Source organism: Pelodiscus sinensis, chromosome 1, assembly GCF_052426305.1.
Source record: "Pelodiscus sinensis isolate ZL-2025 chromosome 1, ASM5242630v1, whole genome shotgun sequence".
Lineage (NCBI taxonomy): Eukaryota > Metazoa > Chordata > Testudines > Trionychidae > Pelodiscus > Pelodiscus sinensis.
In genome coordinates this window covers 135615387-135635348 of record NC_143052.1, presented here as the reverse complement: position 1 = coordinate 135635348, position 19962 = coordinate 135615387, and the positions used below count along the sequence as shown (strand labels likewise).

The 19962-nt window shown below is 46.8% G+C and overlaps 1 protein-coding gene across 3 annotated transcripts in view; it reads right to left on the bottom strand.

Annotated features, from left to right (window-relative positions):
• LOC102463964 (alpha-2-macroglobulin-like) overlaps positions 1-19962 on the bottom strand; it is an 88461-nt gene that overhangs the window by 59719 nt on the left and 8780 nt on the right. For all 3 annotated transcript variants that reach the window (XM_025181347.3, XM_014570148.4, XM_089771774.1), the window contains exons 3-6: positions 7336-7492; positions 6274-6326; positions 5617-5637; positions 4828-4993 (exon numbers count right to left, since the gene is read on the bottom strand). In XM_025181347.3, the coding sequence (XP_025037132.3) occupies positions 4828-4993; positions 5617-5637; positions 6274-6326; positions 7336-7492 (397 nt within the window). The remainder of the gene's footprint in view (positions 1-4827; positions 4994-5616; positions 5638-6273; positions 6327-7335; positions 7493-19962) is intronic.

Below are 19962 nucleotides of genomic sequence, written 5' to 3'. Positions count from 1 at the left end.
GTAGGGAAGTGTGTGGCCACTGCTTTGTGGAAGCTGGCAACTCCGGATTACTACCCTTCAGTTGTGAATAACCTTGGAGTGAGCAAGTCTACTGTCGGCGCAATATTTCTGCCAGTGTGCCAGGCAATAAATGACTTTTTGCTGGACAGGCCAGTGACTGTGGGAAATGGGGGCGACATAGTGGCTGGCTTTGCTGAAAAGGGTTTTCCTAACTGTGGCAGGGCAATAGAAGGCACACACGTCCCCATTTTAGCACTTTGCCTCAAAGTACATCAGTTGGAAGGGGCACTTCTCCATTGTGCTCCAGGTGCTTGTGGACCATAGCGGGCATTTCCCAGACATAAGTGTGGGGAGGTCTGGAAAGTAGCATGATACACACACCTTCAGGAACAGTGGCCTGGACAGGAGGCTGCAGTCTGGCACTTCCTTTCCAGACCAAACATTTGCGGTAGGGGATGTGGAAATGCCCACAGTGATCCTAGGTGACACTGCTTCCCCCTTGCAGCCCTGGCCCTTGAAGCCTTACACAGGGCACCTGGACAGCAGTAGGGGATGGATCAACAACAGGTTAAGCCACTGCCAAATGGCTGTTGAATGTGCCTTTGACAGACTGAAAGGGAGATGGAGATGTGTCTACGGCAGGCTGGACTTTCTGAAGGATCATATCCCTAAGGTGTTGGCCACATGCTGTTGCTTACATAATTTCTAGGAGAGTAAAGGTGAACTGTTTCCCCGTGGGTGGAGTGCTGAGGCACAGGGTTTGGACACACACTTTGAGCAGCCAGAGACACTCAAGCTGTTAGAGGAGCACGGAGGTTGGCTGTCAATATCAGGGAGGCTTTGAGGAACCCCTTTGACAACGAGGAGGCCTGAGATTTCTGTGCCTTGAGGTTGTAAGTGAGGCATTCGGGCCAGAGTGTTTGGCATGGATTGTTTAATACGAAATAAAAACTCATGGAAACATGCATAGCATTTGTCTTTTATTGTATTTTAAAACTTCACAACTGTGCTAAGGTCGCGCTGTGATCATTGGGTTCACAGGGAGTGGAGCTCAAGGAGAAGAAACCATTGCAGGGTTGTGTTGAGCATGTTGAAGAAGGGTTGCTGGATGCATCATGCAGCTGTGCATGATGATGGGGTGAGAGCGAATCATGGCTGCTAGGCAAAGAGTTAGAGTTGAGGGGCTTTAGGTTATGGTCTCTATTGTTCAGGACTCTTGTGCTTCTGAGTATCTCATTTTGGTCCCGCATGTGCTGTAGCATGCATTCAGTGATCTCCTGCCTCTGTTCGACTCCATCTTGTTTCTGGTCCTGCTTGTGCTCTCTTTGCTACCCCTCCCTTACTCTTTGCTCCCTCTCTATAGCTCATCGTTGTTCTCTTTAACTGCCTGAGCAGAGGAGGGACCCAGCAAATCCTTCATCTTATTATCACACATCCTTGGCTTCTTTTTTCTCAATTACCATATTCTATTTGATGATGGTGTCCAAGATGGTGGACTCCTCAGGGTCTAGTCTGAAAAAGTAACCATTAACAATAGCATGACTGTACTCTTCATGAGTAAATGTAACAGTTCTGACTGTAATACCCATGGCCTAGGGAAAAAATCCCACTTTTTTGGATTCTCCAGGAGTCAAGAAGACATCTGCTGTGCAGATACTTCTTTATCATGGTGAGGTTTTTTTTAATTTGGGGGTGAAGCTGTGGGGGAAAGAGTTTTAATAAAGACTCCCCCAAGGTAAAGACCATGATTGTGCAGCACTTGTATGAGGAAACCATTTTTATTATCCTGCACTTGTCCTCAGGCTGCAATCTCTGACATAACATGGCTGAAGTTTAACAAGCAAGCCCGGGCTGAGCTTGGTTCTGGCAGCACACATTGCAGGCTGGTCTGGGGAAATGTCGTACCAGGGAGGTGGGGCAAAGGCAGCCCTGCCATGGAATAAAAAGCAGGACAATGTAGCACTTTAAAGACTAACAAGATGGTTTATTAGATGATGAGCTTTCGTGGGCCAGACCCACTTCCGGAATCTCTGTGACAAAATGAATAAGTACATCAGGCAGCTTGTCGACACCGTTTCCCAGGAAGATTCTATTGCTATCCGTGCATGCATCAACGCTGTGTTTGGCCACAGTGAAATGGACATCCCGTACTGCCCCCTCTCCCCGACTGCATAGACCACCCTGCATGGCTGCTGTTCACTCAGCCCCCAACCTGGCCCACCGGCATAGCAACTGCTTGCCAGGGAACCACCTCCAATCCCACCCTGCATGGCTGCACCGTCAGCCCTCTCAGCCAACAACCCCACCCACCTGCAAACAATGTCCCTTCCGTTACTTCAGCACATGACTTCTCAAACGATATTGGAGAGGAAACTCAGCAACTCACCACGGAAGAGAACAGCTCCTCGCACCGGACTGACCTCACTCTTGCCTCCTGGGCCTCTTCAGTCTTTTTACCAACTTGTGTCTGTTGTGTATCCGGGACAAGTATTTCTGGCTCTTTTCTCTTCTGACAACTATCCACAGTGTCCTAGGGTATGGTCATAGGCACCTCACCCAGAATTCCATCCAGCTCTTTATAAAACTGGCATGTTTTGGGTGCAGCACCAGACCGGCTGTTTGCCTCCTTTGCCTTATGGCAGGCGTGATAGAGATCCTTGATCTTGGCTCTACATCATAGGATTGTCGATGCTGTCCTGAAAAAGTCACTTGTGAAGGGAAAACTTCTGTCACTACAAACTACCAAATCTAGTGACATTTGCTATGTGAAAGTATGGATGCTCAAGGAGTTTTGTCATCCAAAAGCAGTTTTTTCTTGACAGAACAAAATTTATGCAAGTGAAGACAAGGCCTAAAGCTGTTGTTTCCACTTCCAGGTTTTGGCAATGACAGTGCCATCGACAGTGATATTTTCCAAAACTAGAAAATCATCCAACACTTGCTCCACAAAACTTTTGTTGTTTATGAGTGCTTAGCATGCCCACCTGTGAACAGCAAGCTATTGATGCAGCAAGTGCACTTGTGAATGCTGCAAAACCCACTTATTGAAGGTGGAAGTATTTTGTTGGCAAAAGTGTCAACAAAATTATTCACATATACCAGCTTTTGGTGACTGGGTACACTCGTTATAGATGGTTCATAGTCATTTTGGAAGGACATAATGAGTGAAGTTCCACAGGGATCAGTTCTGGATCTAATTCTGTTCAATAATTTCATTAATGATTTGGATAATGCCATAGAGATTACACTTACAAGGGTGATACCAAAGTGGGAGGGGTTGCAAGTGCTTTGAAGGATAGGATTATACTTCAAAATTATCTGGGCAAACTGCAAAAATGGTGTGAGGTAAATAGGATGAAATTCAATTAGGACAAAAGCAAAATACTTCACTTAGTAAAGGACAATCAATTTCACACATACACACTGGGAAGTGACTACCTAGGAAGGAGCACTGCTGAAAGGTATCTAGGGGCTACAGTGGACCACAAGCTAAACATGAATCAACACTGTAACATTGTTGAAAACAAAGCAAACATCATTCATGACCCACGAGGGAAAATTGACAGAATTGGGTTTGTTTAGTTTGGAAAAGAGAAGACGGAGAGTACATGATAACAGCTTTCAAGCACCTAAAAGGTTGTTACAAGGAGGAGGGGGGAAATATTCTCCTTAACTTCTGATGAGAGTACAAGCAGCAATGGGCTTAAATTTCAGCAAGGGAGGTTTAGGTTGCACAACAGGAAAATTTTCCTGTCAGGGTCACTAGAATGAATTGCCTAGTGAAGTTGTGACATCTCCAATACTGGACATTTTTAAGGGCAAGTTAGCCAAGCACCTATCCAGAGAGCCGTGCATATCCGCAGATAACAGATGTGATATGACATGGACCACAAGCTAACCATGAGTAAACAGTGTAACATCGTTGCAAAAAAAAAAAAAAAAAAAAAAAAAGCCAACATCAGCCAACCATGACAGAGATCCTGGGAGGAGCTCGCCTTCCTCTACACAGGATGGGGAGTTGGTCACTTTCAGGTTTAAACTTCTGTAAACAGTAAATTCTCTGTAACTTGAAATTGTTAAGCCATGATTTGAGGACAACAGGAACCCAGCCAGAGGCTAGGGCTCTATTTCAGGACTGGGTTAGAAATGTGCAAGAGGTCAGACTAGGTGCTCACAATGGTCCCATCTGATATTAGTGAAAGTATCTGAATAAGAATACACATGTCAGTTTTAAGGCCATAAGTGACTTGCCACACAATGTCAGAACATGTTTGTGTTTCAGCTGAGTGGGTCTCATATTTATTTAATTTTCTTTCTTTATGTAGGAATTAGATGCAGTGCTCCTGTCCAATAATTGCTAAATTATCTTCATAACCAATAGAGTTTTCTGTTGCCTAAGTAGCCCCAATTGCACCCCTGTGGGCAGGCACAAAATTTGACCCTGCTAGCCCCGCACGTGGCCACATTTGCCTGATTAGAACTACAAATATAGACATGAAACTATGCTTAGTCAACCACTCCAGCAGTGAAGATCTTGTATTGATGATGCTGGGATTCAGACCCTGAAATCCAGGTCTGGGGTAAAGGATTCATTGAGTTCTCTGGTCCTTGACCTTCAAGATATGCAGTAAAGGACAAGTCTGAAGAGGGTACCAAGTCAACCTATCAGAGCACAGAAACTCCTCTTAGACCCTGCCTTATTCCAGCTGTGCAGAAAATAATGATCAGATCAACTGACCCATTCAATCTAGCCTTCATTCTCCATTGTCAACACCTTGGATCCACTACCGGCAACTAGCTTCACACTATGATAGTAGCCATCCTTACCGTACTCCTCCACGGTAAAGTTGTGTTTCAGCTCCCCAGTGTCCTTATGCACCTTCACATTGTAGGTCCCCTGGATGGGCTCAGAGATCAGGGGGAATGAGAGCTGGGTGAAGCCCCCTTTCAATGCAACTTCTTGCCACTGGTGCACACGGTTCCGGTGTGGGTCCTAGAAGTGTCAAGACCACAGTTTACAAGAGGCGATGCATGTGAGAAATTAGAAGCATTGGCAGAGCTCTGTGGGGAGACAAGAATTAGACAAACATAGGGGGCACAAGCCAGAGCTGAGGGAAACTGGCAGGGCTGTGTGCGCGGAGCCCAGGGCTGGAATAGCAGGGGGCTGTAGGGCAGGACTGAGGGGCACTGGCAGGGCTGTGAGGGGAGCCCAGGGCTGGAATAGCAGGGGGCTGCAGGGCAGGGCTGAGGGGCACTGGCAGGGCTGTGAGGGGAGCCCAGGGCTGGAATAGCAGGGAGCTGCAGGGCAGGGCTGAGGGGCACTGGCAGGGCTGTGTGGGGAGCCCAGGGCTAGAATAGCAGGGAGCTGCAGGGCAGGGCTGAGGGGCACTGGCAGGGCTGTGAGGGGAGCCCAGGGCTGGAATAGCAGGGGCTGCAGGGCAGTATTTGGCTGCATTATTGGCTCTGTGAGAGTAAAACCAATCCTTCTTGCCGTTAGCACTATGGGTCTTTCTGCCAAACAAAATCAGCAAGAAGCAGCTTAAGGCTGCCAGGTGCTGATTGCTGCCAATGGTGAGATGTGAATGCTCTGAACATGAAGTAAATTCCTCTACATACCTCAATATAGACCAGTGGAATCTGGAAAAGAGTGCGAAAGGGAGAATGAGTTCAAACTTCATGCCCCAGATGAAAATATCAGCAAGTGCTGTAAAGGATCTGAGATGTTAATATAATCAGAACAGCATCTTGAGTGACACCAACTGAATATAAACTACCAGGGCTTAAACCAAAATGCGCTTCAGACTTAAACCAAAATGTCCCTCCATAGGACAGCACTATATAAGTGGTTGCATTATGTGATTTTTAAAGCTTCCAGCAAGGCATATCAAAGAGAAGTTAGTGTTGATGCAGATAGACAACTGGTCTTTTCAGCTGTAGCAGGGAGACACGATAGCAGCATGGCGATGTGGTTTAGAAGGGAGCAGAAATGCCAGGCTATATGGTCTGATTGCAGCTTCTACAACCCTAATAACAAGGATTGTTTGCTTATTTGTGAGGTAGAAAAAAGGGATTTGTCTGTGGGCAATGCCATTCCCAGATCTGTGTGTTATGTTCTTTTCCAAATGAGATGAATTTATGAAGTGGTCTGAAGGAGGAGTCCTAAAGTCACCCTGGCACTGGAGTCCCACGTTAATCTGGGGAACATCTCCTTTTGCTAGGGTACTTTTCTCATCCTTTTGCACACATAGATGATTTAAGGTGTAGCACACTTACCACTTTATTCAGAGGACGGAAGTTTTCATCCAGACAGACAATACGAAACAGGACTGAGAAGAGAGACAGAAAGATTTCCATGATGAGACATTCAGCCACCAAAACAGGAAATGGCAATCATATGGCATGATGGGGAATGAGATGGACTCAATGACCTCTTGAGGTCTCCTCCAGCCCATTCTATGAATGAGATCTGGAATCTGGCGTCTGTGGGATTGGCTTCACTAGAAAGCTAGACCATGTCTGAACAAGGCCTTGAGGAATCGTATTAACTAACACAATGTTAAAAGCAGCTTTGCAGTCAAATGTAGGCACAGACAAGTCATATTTCACATGATGTCTACTGCTCAAGAGTAAAGGCTATTGGAAACCATGGCATTCACCAAACCAGTAGACAAAACATGAAACACAGCTTGCCTGTGTCTACACTGTCTGAAATATTATATGTAACATCATGTCAATTAACACAGCTCCTCAAAGTCCTGTTCTATATAATGAGGTCAGGTTAGAAAAGACAACCCCTAAGAAACAAACTTCACTCCAGCACCAGCTGAGCACCTGAGCTATTACCCTCCAGCTGAGCATCAGGATGGTCAAGGAAAATAGTACAGATTTTTCCTCCTCTTGGGCATCAAAGTCAGCCCCAAGTCAATGGGACGGATGGCACAATCAACACAATCAACAGTGACATAGAGGCTCACGGAATCCTGCCTCTATGTCACTGACTCCAGGTCTGTAGTGGGCAAAGTCTGTTTCCATCCTGAAGACTATTTGATTGCTTGTGTGAAATGAGTCAGTCGGTAGGGCCTCAGTCCAACTAGGACAAATATCTGAGCCAATAAAACTCACCATTCCAGTGACTGAAATCTCCTCTTTGGAGGTCTTGATAAAGAGAGGTGTGTCATTATGCCTGTGCTGGGATGCACAAATCTTCATTCTCCAAGACCTACCAATGTGGCACATTCAGTGCACTGCAGATGTCAGACCAATGTGGCTATATTGCTTGCTTATAGGATCTATGGAGGATTTCCTTAATGCAATAACCCTCTCGATTCCCTGTACCTGTTTGTCCTGGTTTATAGATGGGCTTGTCTGTCTGGACAAAGCACAAGCTCTCGGAGTTCTTGACCAGCACTGACTTCCGGCTCTTGAACTCCAGCGTTGGCCCCTTCACCAGCACCGTAAGAAACGCTGCTGCCGAGCTGTTAGACTTAGGAAGCTAGAGAACAGTGAAAATGCAGCTGTCTTAGAGCAGTGTTTCTTAAACTGGGTTCCACGGTACACCTGTGTGCCACGAGGTAGTTGGCGGTGTACCATGGAGAACAACAGAGATTTAAATGGCTGCCCTTAAGGGGGCAAAGGGGCAGGTGACCTTCCCCCCAACCTTTTTTTTTTTTTTTTGGTTAACAAAAATCCTTGGTGGTCCTCATAAAAAAAATGATTGTTTGGTGTTCTTCAGTCTTAAAAAGTTTAAGAAACATGGTCTTAGAAACTTCCCTCAACAGCCTCTTTCACTGAACCTGCCTTTGTGAGATGAGGGCTGTCTGGGAAACCATCACAGACACACCACAGTGGTGACAAGGACAAGATCAGGAGCACCCAAGCTGAGCTCTCCTATTTCCACATTCCCACTAGTATCCCTTCTAGCCTCCTGCTCTGGGTGCTTGACAGCAAAAGAGACTACACCAGCCTTCCCCACCCCTGTCGTTCTGTCTCTGACAAATTTCCCCTTCGTATCCTCATTGTTTCTTGCCATCTGCAGAGTTTGAGAATAAAAACCCTTCCTCCTGTCATAGTTTTACTCCAAAGGGATATATGACTCTCCCCCACATATGTATGGAAATATGTTTTGGAATATGAATATGCATAAGTCGAATATGCTTTAAGCAAAACAGGGCAAGTGACTTGTTCAAGAGCTTGTAAGCCCCTGAATGTGTATACTCTACTTCTGTGCATGTATCAGTCTTGTATGTAAAGTTAGAAATATAAACTGTAAACCTTTTTTTTTAACCTAGGTCATTAGTGGTACTTAAAGAACTTAATTTGTGAATAGTCTTGTTTTTCTGGTAGGCCTGGATTCTGATTGATCCTACAAAGACAGGACCTGCTGCTGGAATCCATCTTCAATTTTGTATTATTCCTGGAGGGAGGCAGGTGAATTGAAGAAAGAGTTCCTACCCAGGGAAAATTCTATTTAAGAGGTGGGAAACAAAGAATGATTGGCTTCACAGACTGCTCCCCATCACAAGCGAGCACATGAAAAGATCTGGAATGAAAAAATCTCTAATGAAGGAAGAAGCTGTTAGATCCCAGTCACAAAAAAGATCAGTTCTGGCTTGAAGAATTTTACCTGAAATGAGAACTAGGCTGAGAATTAGGATTTGTAACACTTGCATAGATCATAGAATCCTTGGGCTGGAAGAGACTAAGGAGGTCACCAAGTCCAACCCCCTGCCCAAGGCAGGACCAACCCCAACTAAATCATCCCAGCCAGGGCTTTGTCAAGCCAGGACTTAACCTCTAGGGATGGAGATTCCACCCTCTCCCTAGGGAACCCATTCCAGTGCTCCTAGGGAAATAGTTTTTCCTAATAACCAACTTAGGTCTCTCCCACTGTAACTTGAGACCATTGCTCCTCATTCTGTCATCTGTCAGCACTGAGAACAGCCTCACTCCATCCTCTTCAGGTCGTTGAAGGCTGTTATCTAATCCCCCCTCACTCTTCTCTTCTGCAGACTAAACAAACCCAAATCCCTCAGCCTCTCCTAATAGGTCATGTATTCTAGCTCCCTCATCCTTTTTGCTACTCTCTACTGGACTTCCTCCAATGTAGCCACACCCTTTTTGTAATGGAGACCCAGAACTGGATGCAATACTCCAGATGTGGCCTCACCACAGCCAAATTAGCTGTCAAGGCTACAAGGGCACATTGTTGACTCATATGCAGCTTCTCCTCTGTTGTAATCCTCATGTATTTTTATGCCGAATTGCTGCTTGGCCAGTTGGTCCCCAGCCTGTAACAGTGGTTGGGTTTCTTCCATCACAAGTGCAGGACTCTGCACTTGTCCTTGTTGAACCAAATCAGATTTCTTTTGGCCCAATCCTCCATTTTCTCTAGGTCATTCCGGACCCTATCCCTGCCCTCCAATGTATCTACCTCTCTCCCAAGCTAGGTGTCATCTGTGAACTTCCTGAGGGTGCAGTCCAACCCCTCAGCTAGGTCACTAATAAAGATGTTGAACAAAACCAGCCCTAGAACCTATCCTTGGGACACACCACTTGAAACTGACCACCAACCAGTCCCAGAATCATATGTGAAAGTACATAGCAAGAGCTGGCAAGAGCTGGCAAGAGCTGCCTGAGCTGTGGCAAAAACCAGCAGGGAGCTATTTAAAGAGCTGGCAGGGACCCAGGTTACAATAGGACAGTCCCTGTAAGAAATTTTAAGTTACTTTCACCCCTTCCCAGAACCAATCCTTGGGGCACTCTGTCTGATATTAACCACCATCCAGACATCGAGCCACTGATCACTACCCATTGAGCCTGACAATCTAGCCAGCTTTCTATCCACCTTACATTCCATTTATCCAGTCCATACTTCCTTAACTTGCTGGCAAGAATATAGTGGGAGACCATATCAAAAGCTTTGCTAAAGTCCAAGTATATCACACCCACTGACTTCCACATGTCAACAGAGCCAGTGACCTCATCAAAGAAGCTAATCAGATTGGTCAGGCATGACTTGCCCTTGGTGAATCCATGTTGACTATTCCTGATCACTTTCCCCTCTTCCAAGTGCTTCAAAATGGATTCCTTGAGGATCCCCTCCATGATTTTTCCAGGGACTAAGGGAAGGCTTACTGGTCTATAGTTCCCTGGATTGTCCTTCTTCCCTTTTTTTAAAGACGGGCACATTTGCCTTTTTCCAGTCATCCAGCACTTCCCCCAATCACCAAGAGTTTTCAAATATAATGGCCAAAGGCTCTGAAGTGACATTTGCCAACTCCCTCAGTACCCTCAGATGCATTAAATCTAGCTCCATGGCTTTGTGTATGTCTAGCTTTTCTAAAGAGTTCTTAATCTGTTCTCTCTTCACCGAGGGCTGCCCAACCCCCTCCCATACTGTTTTGCCTAGTGCAGTAATCTGGGAACTGACCTTGTCTGTGAAGACAGAGGCCATCCAAAAAAAATTGAGCACTTCAGCTTTACCCACATCATCTGTCTCTCCTTCATCCAGTAAGGGTCCCACACCTTCCCTGACCACTCTCTTATTGCTAACACGTCTGTAGAAACCTTTCTTGTTACCCTTCACATCCCTTGCTAGCTGCAATTCCAATTGCATTTTGGTCTCCCTGATCACTCCCCTGCATTCTCGAGCAATATATTTATACTCCTCCCTGGTCATCTGTCCAAGTTTCCACTTGTTATAAGCTTCCCTTTTGTGTTTAAGCTCACCAAGAGGATTGCCTACTATATTTGCTTTTCTTACTGCGCATCGAGATGATTTCTTCCTGTGCCTTTAATAAGGCTTCTTTAAAATGCTGCCAGCTCTTCTGGACTCCTTTCCCCTTCATGTTAGCATTCCAGGGAATCCTGCCTATCAGTTCTCTGAGGGAGTCAAAGGCTGCTTTTCTGAAGTCCAGGGTGTGTATTTTGCTGCTCTCCCTTCGGTCAGGATACTGAAATCAACGATTTCATGATCACTGCTTCCCAGATTGCCACCCACATCTAGGGTATGTCTGGACTACAGAGCTTTTTTGGGATACCTCTGCCGTGTCCAAGGAACGTGTCTGCTTTTCCGAAAAAAATATCAGAAAAGCAGACACATTTTTTTGGCATCCCTGGAAACCTCAGTGTAAATCAGTGTAGATGGGCCAATTGTTGGAAAAGTCTCTTTCGGAAGAAAAGTGGAAAAAGATATGCAAATTGCAGTTCACAATTTCCAAATTGCGTTAGAACTTCGTGGTCTAGACTCAGCCCTACTTCCCCTACTAGTCCTCCCTGTTTGTGAGCAGCAGGTCAAGTTGTACATGGCCCCTGATTAGTTCCTTCAGCACTTGTACCAGGAAGTTATCCCCAACATTCTCCAAAAACTTCCTGGATTGCCTGTGTACTTCTGTATTGATCTCCCAACAGATGTCAGGGTGATTGAAGTCCCCCATGAGAACCAGGGCCTGCGATCCGGCAGCTTCTCTCAGTTGTCTGAAGAAAACCTTGTCTGCCTCATCCATCTAATCTGGAGGTCTATAGGGCTACGTCTAGACTGCAAGCCTCTTTCGAAAGATACTTTCGAAAAAAGAGCGTCTAGACTGCAAGCAGTACTATCGAAAAAGCAAGCCGCTTTTTTGAAAGAAAGCACCCAGGCAGTCTGGATACTCTCTTTCGAAAAAGCCCTGTTTGCATTCAAGAACGCCTTTTTTCGAAAGAACACTTTCGAAAAAAGGCATTCTTCCTCGTGAAATGAGGTTTTCCACCGTCGAAAGAAAAGCCGCGTTCTTTCAATTTAATTTTGAAAGAACGCGGCTGTAGTCTAGACACAGGTGAAGTTTTTTCGAAAAAAGGCTACTTTTAAAAAAAAAAAAAACCTTGAGTCTGGACACAGCCGCAGACACTGATCACAACATCACCTCTGTCACCCTCACCTCTAAACTTAACCCAAAGACTCTCAACAGGCTTTTTCCCCTCTATATACTGGAGCTCTGAGCAATCATAGCATTCTCTTACATGCAGTGCAACTCCTCCTTCTTTTCTCCCCTGCTTTTCTTCCTTAACAGTTTGTACTTCCATGACAGTGTTTCAATCACGTAAGTCATCCCACCAAGTCTCCGCTATTCTAATCAAATCATAGTTCTTTGGCTGTGCCAGGACTTCTAATTCTTCTTCTTTGTTTCTCAGAGTATTAGGCTGAGATGGCATCTTTTGTTTACCTTTGCTTAGTAAGTTACTTTGCTCTTCCTGAAAAAATGAGGAAGAACGGCTCTTGTGCAAGAGGAGGGTTTTGCGCAAAATGGAGCCGTCTACAGAACTCCTTTTTGCTCAAAAGCCTCATGCACAAAAACAGTCCCTAATGAATTATGCAAATGAACTGCAGCAGTATGCTAATCTGCACTTCATTTGCATAGGCTTTTGCACAAGAAAGGTTCAGTGTAGACGTAGCCTGTGTCTTTGCTGGGAGGGCAGAGCTTCTGGCCCAGCAGGACATGGTGGTGGGCAGAGGGCAGGTATGCAGTCTCAACGATATGGTCAGCACACTGGGTGACGGTCTCAAGGGGATCTCTGTGACACAATCTCACAGGATTTATCCACATGATTCTCACTCTGTGGAAGCTTCTTTTCTAGAAGAAACATTTCAATCTCCCCACACACTCCTTTCTGCATGTTAAACTCCATCTCCTGTCCATCTGTGACAAGCCATGGGTATGTGCCTTGTATTCATCAGCTGAGATTTAACATCTGACCAAAGGCCCAATCTCCTGAGCTAATCGAGTACAGGTTGAACCTTGCTAGTCCGGCGCCCTCAGGACCTGACCAGTGCCAAACCAGAGATAAGCTGAACCACAAAAGGTCAGTATTGTCTAGCAGCATTGCCAACACTTTCACTGCTTACTGGACTCTTAGGGTATGTCTACATTACAAAGTTAATTCGAAATAACACCAGTTATTTCAAATTAACTTTAATAGCATCTACACAGGCAAACCACTATTTTGAAATAAATTCAAAATAGTGGAGCCCTTATTTCGAATTTGGTAAACATCATTCTACAAGGAGTAATGCCAAATTCGAAATAGCTATTTTGAATTAAGTGCTGTATAGACACTTAATTCGAAATAGGGGGCCTCCAGCCCTTCCCAGAAAGCCTTGGTGGCTACTCTGGGCACAACCAGGAAAACTTACTCTCCTCTCCCCCAGCCCCAGAGACATTAAAGGGGTAGACTCTGTCCACAGTGCCTGTGCCAGCTCCAAGCCTGCCAGCCCAGAGCCAGCAGTGGCCACCGGGGCCCCTGACCCAAGTGGCCCCAAAACATGAGCCAACAAGCCACTGGCAGACAGCCCTCCACCGCTCCCCAGGAGCAGTCTGCCAGCTCCCAGGAGCCTGCCAGGGGCTGGAGAAGGCAGGAGCCTTCCTGGTCCAGGGTGGAGCTCATGGACCTTATTCAGGTTTGGGAGGGGATGCCCCAATGTCCATGATCTCAGCCCTAGACGAAGGAACACGGCTGTCTATGTCAGGATAGCTGCCAGCCTGGCCACCAAAGGCCACATGCGAACCCAGGAGCAGGTTTGCATGAAAGTCAGGTTGGTCCAGTGAGACCCCCGACCCTGAGCTTCCCCACCCCCTTCTTTCCCTTGCTTCCCATTTCCAGCTCCCTCCTCCCAGGTTTCCCCCTTCCCTCTTCCCACCCTCTCTCTTCCCCTCTCCCACCTCCTTTTCCTAGTCTCCCCAGAGGTCCATCCCCCCCCTCCCAGTTTGGTTCAATAAACCCAGTTTCTATTTTTGCACATACGTGGTGTCTTTTATTTGACATCAGGAAGGGGGGCTAGGGAGGGGTAAGTGGAAGGACGTGAGGGAGGAATGGGGCACGAGCCCCCGGTGGGGAGGACCAGGGAGGCTTTGAGGACTCCTCGGGGTGGACACTCTTCCTCAGGGCCTCCTGGATCCTGACAGCCCCCCGATGGACCCCCAGATGGCAGCCTGCAGCAAGTGTAGCCGGGCTGATGGCAACGACCCCATGAGATGCACCAGCATGCCCAGGGACAGCTCTGGCTCCATGTGGCTTAGTGCTGTGATGTGCCGAGTGTAGGCACTCAGGGCACTCCAAGACAAGACTGCTTTGCTGTCCCTCATCGAGGTAGACAAGCAAGGGGGAAGCCTGAGAACTGTCTGTCCGGGGTGGGGGTCGGGTCTCTTTAAGCACTGAGCTCAGTTAGCCTCAGGCAGCAGCTCCACACACAGCAGCTCCACACACTAAGTCCCAACCTGATGCCCTGCCCTCACTGGTTCCAGCCAGCATTAACTTCGGTTCAGGGTCCACTCAGTGTGGATGCGCTATTTCAAAATAGTTTTTGTGTATAGATGAGTTATTTCAAATTAGCTTAATTTGAATTAACTATTTCGAATTAAGTTAATTCGAAATAGCACTGTAGTGCTGACATACCCTTAGAAGACATTTATGGGCAAATTAGAGCTAAACAGTAGCACAGAACCCTGAGAGCCAGGGTTGGTGGCTGTAAACAAACTTTATGGGACTGGAGGAAAGTTAGCCACACCCATGGTCTGTGGCCATCCAGCTAACTCCAATCTCACTGGACCATGGATGTTCCCAGGCCACCGAGCGCTGGACTAGAGAAGTTCAATCTGTACTCTTGTTAGCTCTCTGTAAGCAGCAGGCTCTTACAGTCACTGAAGTAGCCAGTAGGAGTCATGATCACATCTAGTAAATGAATTTATTACACCCACAAGATAAGCTTTTCCCAAGCATCTGAGGCCTGATCTGAAGGGCCATTTGTAATTAACTGTGGTTGTTGAAGTATAGTGTGATGAACCTGCTGAGCAGGTGCCTCTACCACCAAATGGTGAGCTAGAGCAGCAGGAAGGATAGAGCCTACCCCTAACCCTAACCCCTATCCTAGCCAATGGCATGAAGGGATTGGAAGCAGTTTTAAAATGTCTGTCCCAAGAAGGAAGCCTGCGTCCAGGGGATCCAGCAATAGCCACTGCCAGTTCAGAGAGGTTCAGGAGCAGTCACCACAGAGCAGACTGCTGAGGGTAGACAGGCCTAGTGGAGAAGCAGCAGAGCCTAGAATTTAAATATCCCCCGCGGCATTTGCATTTACATGGCTGCCGCTTTTTTCTGGCTCGGGGTTTTGCCGGAGAAAAGCGCCAGTCTAGACAGGATCTTGCAGAAAATAAGCCCTTTTCCGGAGGATCCCTTATTCCTTCCTTCACAGTAGGAATAAGGGATCTTCTGGAAAACGGCTTATTTTCCGGAGAATCGCGTCTAGACTGGTGCTTTTCTCCGGCAAAAACCCCAAGCCGGAAAAAAGCGGCAGCCATGTAAATGCAAATTCCGCAGAGGATATTTAAATCCCCCGCGGATTTGCAATTCCGAAGTGTCTCATTAGCATCCCTTTTCCGGAAAGGGATGCCAATGTAGACACAGCCCTTGGGTGTCCCCTTGTTTTCCAAAATGGCTTCTTCCAGGCTGGCTGGAGGAAATAACTCATTACAATTTGGGAACCCCTGTTCTTCAGACAGGGGAGTTGCTGGGGAAACCATCAATTTGACGTTACCAGATGGGAAAGCCAAAGCCCATATATGGTGATTGCATAATGGGAAGTTTAGGGTGGGCCTTGTAGCCTGATTGCTGCCTAGAGATGAAGCAACATGCAAACAGATGTGAGTCAACTGCTATCTTTGATGACAGAAAGACAACACAGAGGCACCTCAGTTATACGTGCAACTAAGAGGCAGACCCTGGCCAGTGGGGCCTGCGGGCTAATTGTCTCTAGAAGAAAGATGGTCTTGAAGGGACATCCCAGCTATCAGGCCTGAAGACCCTCACTGAACAAATTCAGCCTTGCACCCTTTATTGGGTCACCCATAAGAGAACAAGTCTGGCAAGTGCTGTGTTCATCTTCTGTGGTAACTGCGGGCTGATGCTCTTTCCATCCTTTCTGCCAGTTTTACTAAATAACCCTTTCCTTTGAGCTGGCACTTAAGAGTGCCTATTGCAGGGCTGCCAACCTCAAGCAATCAAACTTCAGAGTCAGATCCCGCAAAAACTATGACATGGTTCCTACATCATGATAGTAGGAAACCAAATAGCAAATCATGTTTTCTATTCCCTTTTTTTTTCCTTTTCAAAGTCCATTTGAAAATCCTCTGGCTATGTGTGTGATCACTTCAGGTTTCAAAAGCCCTCCTTTCATGCACACAAAACAGCAACTCCCTGCCCCAACCCCATCCTGTACCCTGATCCCCCAAGTCCTGGATATAGGAGGGGGTCTTCAGCTATCTAGACATCTGCTAGAAAAACAACACAGCAGGACACAGATTATTCAGCAAGTTCTTGGAATGTACTGGAGTATTTTTTTAAATTTCAGGAGATTGAGACAGCTATAGGGGGAGGCTGTTCTATATTTGATTTTAACAGATTGAGGATTTGAAAGTGGAAAGCAGCTTGAGTGAAAGCAATCATGAAATGAAACGAATTCATATTTCTAAGACAGTGGCTCTCAAACTTTTTGGCCTTTGGCCCTCCTGGCTCAATGCAAACTTTTCTGCAGACCTTTCCAGTTGCTAGTGGAAACTCATTCATTAAATAATTATACCAAGCCATTTTGCTAGTGCTGTAGCTAAGGAGAATCGTTTAACTTAACCAGTAAGAAAGGAAACATGAATTTAAATTGTTAAACACATTAAGCATTTTAACTTTCTCATGTTAGTTTATCAAACTTCATTTTAAATAAAAGTAAAATATTAAATTTATGTCCAACAATAAAAGTTTCCATGTTTTCTTTATGACAGGGGTGGTGAACCGTTTTAGGGACAGGGGCCGCTGACCCACAGAAAAATCATTTGGGGATCACACAAGTCAGAAGCAAAAAACCAACCAAACAAACAAACAAACCCTCAAAAAAAAAAAACAACTCTCACTGATGTAACTTTCAGGGTGCCCTTTATCCTGTCTTCCCCATGCGGAAGCCCATTCAAATTCTGGGGCAGCCAGTGCAGGCTTTCCGGCTGCTCACAGGACTCAAATTACAAAGAGTGAAACACCACACTCCTCTGGCTCTCCAGCCCCACCAGAAGAGGGGAGGGACAGGGAGGACTGAGGTTCAGGGCTTCCCATAGGACAGATTTACTCTTCTGGGGTCCCAGCGTTAGTGGATTTTCTGGCCTTCCTTAGGTTCTTGGGTGGGGACAAAAATGAGGGGTAAAGTGTATGGGACAGGGCTGCCTGTGAAAGGGATAGGGATGAGGGTTCAGGATCTGGGCAGGAGGTGGGGTGCAGGAGGGGATGAGGGTGCAAGGTCTGGATGGGAGGTAGATGCAGGAGCAGGCTAGAAGCAAGGTGTCTGGCCAAAGGCAGGGTGCAGGAGCAAGGGAGGGGCCAGGAGCAGGCTGAGGATGTGGGGTCTGGGCATAAGGGGAAGGGGGTGCTCAATTACTTTTTTGCCATTGGCCAGATTTCAGCCAATGGGAACAATGGGGAAAACCGCCAGCTGACGTGTCTGCATGCTGCTGTTCCCCCAGCTGCAGGAGGGAGCGTGAGAGCAGCATCACGCAAAGCCACTTTCGGCTCCACTTCTTCCCTATGAGCCAGATTGCACAGCAAGGATTGGGGCTGTCTCCCTCTCCCACCCTCCCATCGTAGTCCACAGTTTGAGAACCGCTGTTCTAAGGAAGGATAAAAAGGAGAACAGCAAAATAAAGACAATGGATTCCAAGAAGGCAGACTTTAGCAAACTCAGGGAGTTGGTAGGTATGATCCCATGGGAAGCAGGAGGAAAAACAATTGAAGATAGTTGGCAGTTTTTCAATGAGACTTATAAAGGGTGCATGAGCAAACTATTCCACTGCATAGGAAAGATAGGAAGTATGACAAGAGGCCACCCTGGCTTAAACAGGAGATCTTGAATGATCTAAAAAGCAAAAGGATATCCTACAAATAGTGGAAACTAGGTCAAGTTACAAAGGATGAATACAAATACATAACAAAAGTAAGTAAAGGCAAAATTAGATAGGCCAATGTAGAAAGTAAAATCAAACTAGCAAACTAGCTAGAGACATAAAGGGAAACAAGAAAACATTCTACAAATATATTAGAAGTGTAAGCAGGGTCAGGGTAAACTCTATCCTGACATCTAGTGGCGAACTGTGGCAAGTGGTGCAAAGAGACTTCAGGGGCTGAGCCCAATTTTGCATAGACACACCCACCCTGTCTAGTATGTGCCACAGCAGCCCAAATCGTCACTTTGGCCACTGTGGGAGCCCCAGTCTCTCTGTTATTGAGGCAGAGGGGATAAAAGTGTTGTTACCCTGATTATGCGAATCAAGGACAATGGAATGGTGGAACTGTTTATGACAGAGGGATTCGCCATAAACTAAGTAGCACTCGCTAGACAAGGGGCATGGGTTCCAAACCCAGTCAAATTGAGAGAGGTTGGGGACAGGTCTTGGTACCTGGTGGTGGGGCCCTGTCTGAGGGCCTAAACAACACTGATTGCAGTCCTTCCTTTCTCCACTGTGGAATATCAGAGTTAATTTAGATTCCATTAGGAGTCTAGTTAGGAGCTGTGGAGCTAACTTTGCTGTGGGCCAGCGCTAAGGCTCCTCTGTTATGAGCTGAAATCACTGTGTGCTGTGGACAAGAGCTGAAATCACTGTTGCTGAGGGGAGCCTGGCGCTGTGCTGCTAGCAGAGCAGTTTGCAAGGGGCAACCAGCAAGTGCAGGTGGACAGTAGATGCAGCTGGCAGGGTGACCGGAGAGCAGACGGCTGACGGCGGCCTGCAGCTGGTAGGAGCGGCAGCTGGCGGAGCAGCGGCAGGAGCAACCAGCTGGCAGCCCGGAGCGTGGACCGTGGACCGAGACGGTTGGCGGATTTGCGGAGCCGGACAGTGGAGGCGGCTTACCTGACGACAAGTGGAGTGTGGCGGAGTGACAAGTGGAGTGTGGCGGAGTGACTCGCGTTGACGGCAGCGGCAGCGGCACAGAGAGGCGGAGCCACCACCGGGCCACGTAAGGTGGGTGGACTTTTGAACCCTGGGACAGCACTGACCCAGGGCTGAGACTCTTGGGGTGTTGGACTTTTGGGACCTTGGGGAGATTTGTGGCTGGGGGGAGGGCCTTTGCTCATTGTTTGGTTGGTAAATCCGAGTTGTGGTGTTTCCCCAATTTAATGCAGATGTCGGTTACCTCATGTTATTAAAGGTTTGCTACTATACTGAGGCTCTGTGCTTGCGAGAGGGGAAGAATTGCCTCTTTTGAGGCACCCAGAGGTGTATGTAAGATTTCCCAGGTCACTGGGTGGGGGCTTGAGCCGGTGTTGTATTACCTCGTTGGGAGGAGACCCCTAGATACTGAACCCGGCCCTTGCTGCTGCTATTTACTCTGCCTGGCATGTCTGCATGCTGCTGTTCCCCCACCTGCAGGAGGGAGCGTGAGAGCAGCATCACGCAAAGCCACTTTCGGAGGAGAAGTGATAGATGTAGTACACCTAGACTTTAGCAAAGCATTGGTTACAGTTTTGCATGTCCGTCTCACTAATAAGCTAGGGAAATACAACCTAAATGAGGGACTACAATGTGGGTTCATAAGCGGTTGGATAACCATCCCCAGAGAGCAGTTATCAATGGTTCACAGTCATGATGGAAGAGCATAACAGGTGGGGTTCCACAGGGATCAGTCTTGGGACTGGTTCTGTTCAATATCTTCATCAATGGAATTGAGAATACACTTATTAAGTTTGTGGATGATACCGAGGGAAGGAGGGGTTACAAATGTTTTGAAAGACTGGATGATATGCTCTGGAGAAACTGGATAAATGGTCTGAGGTAAATAGGATGAAGTTTAATAAGGACACTTGCAAAGTGCTCCACTTAGGAAGGAACAGTCCATTTCACACATACAGAACAGGAAATGACTGTCTTGGAAAGGATTTAGGGGTGATAGTGAACCACAAGCTAA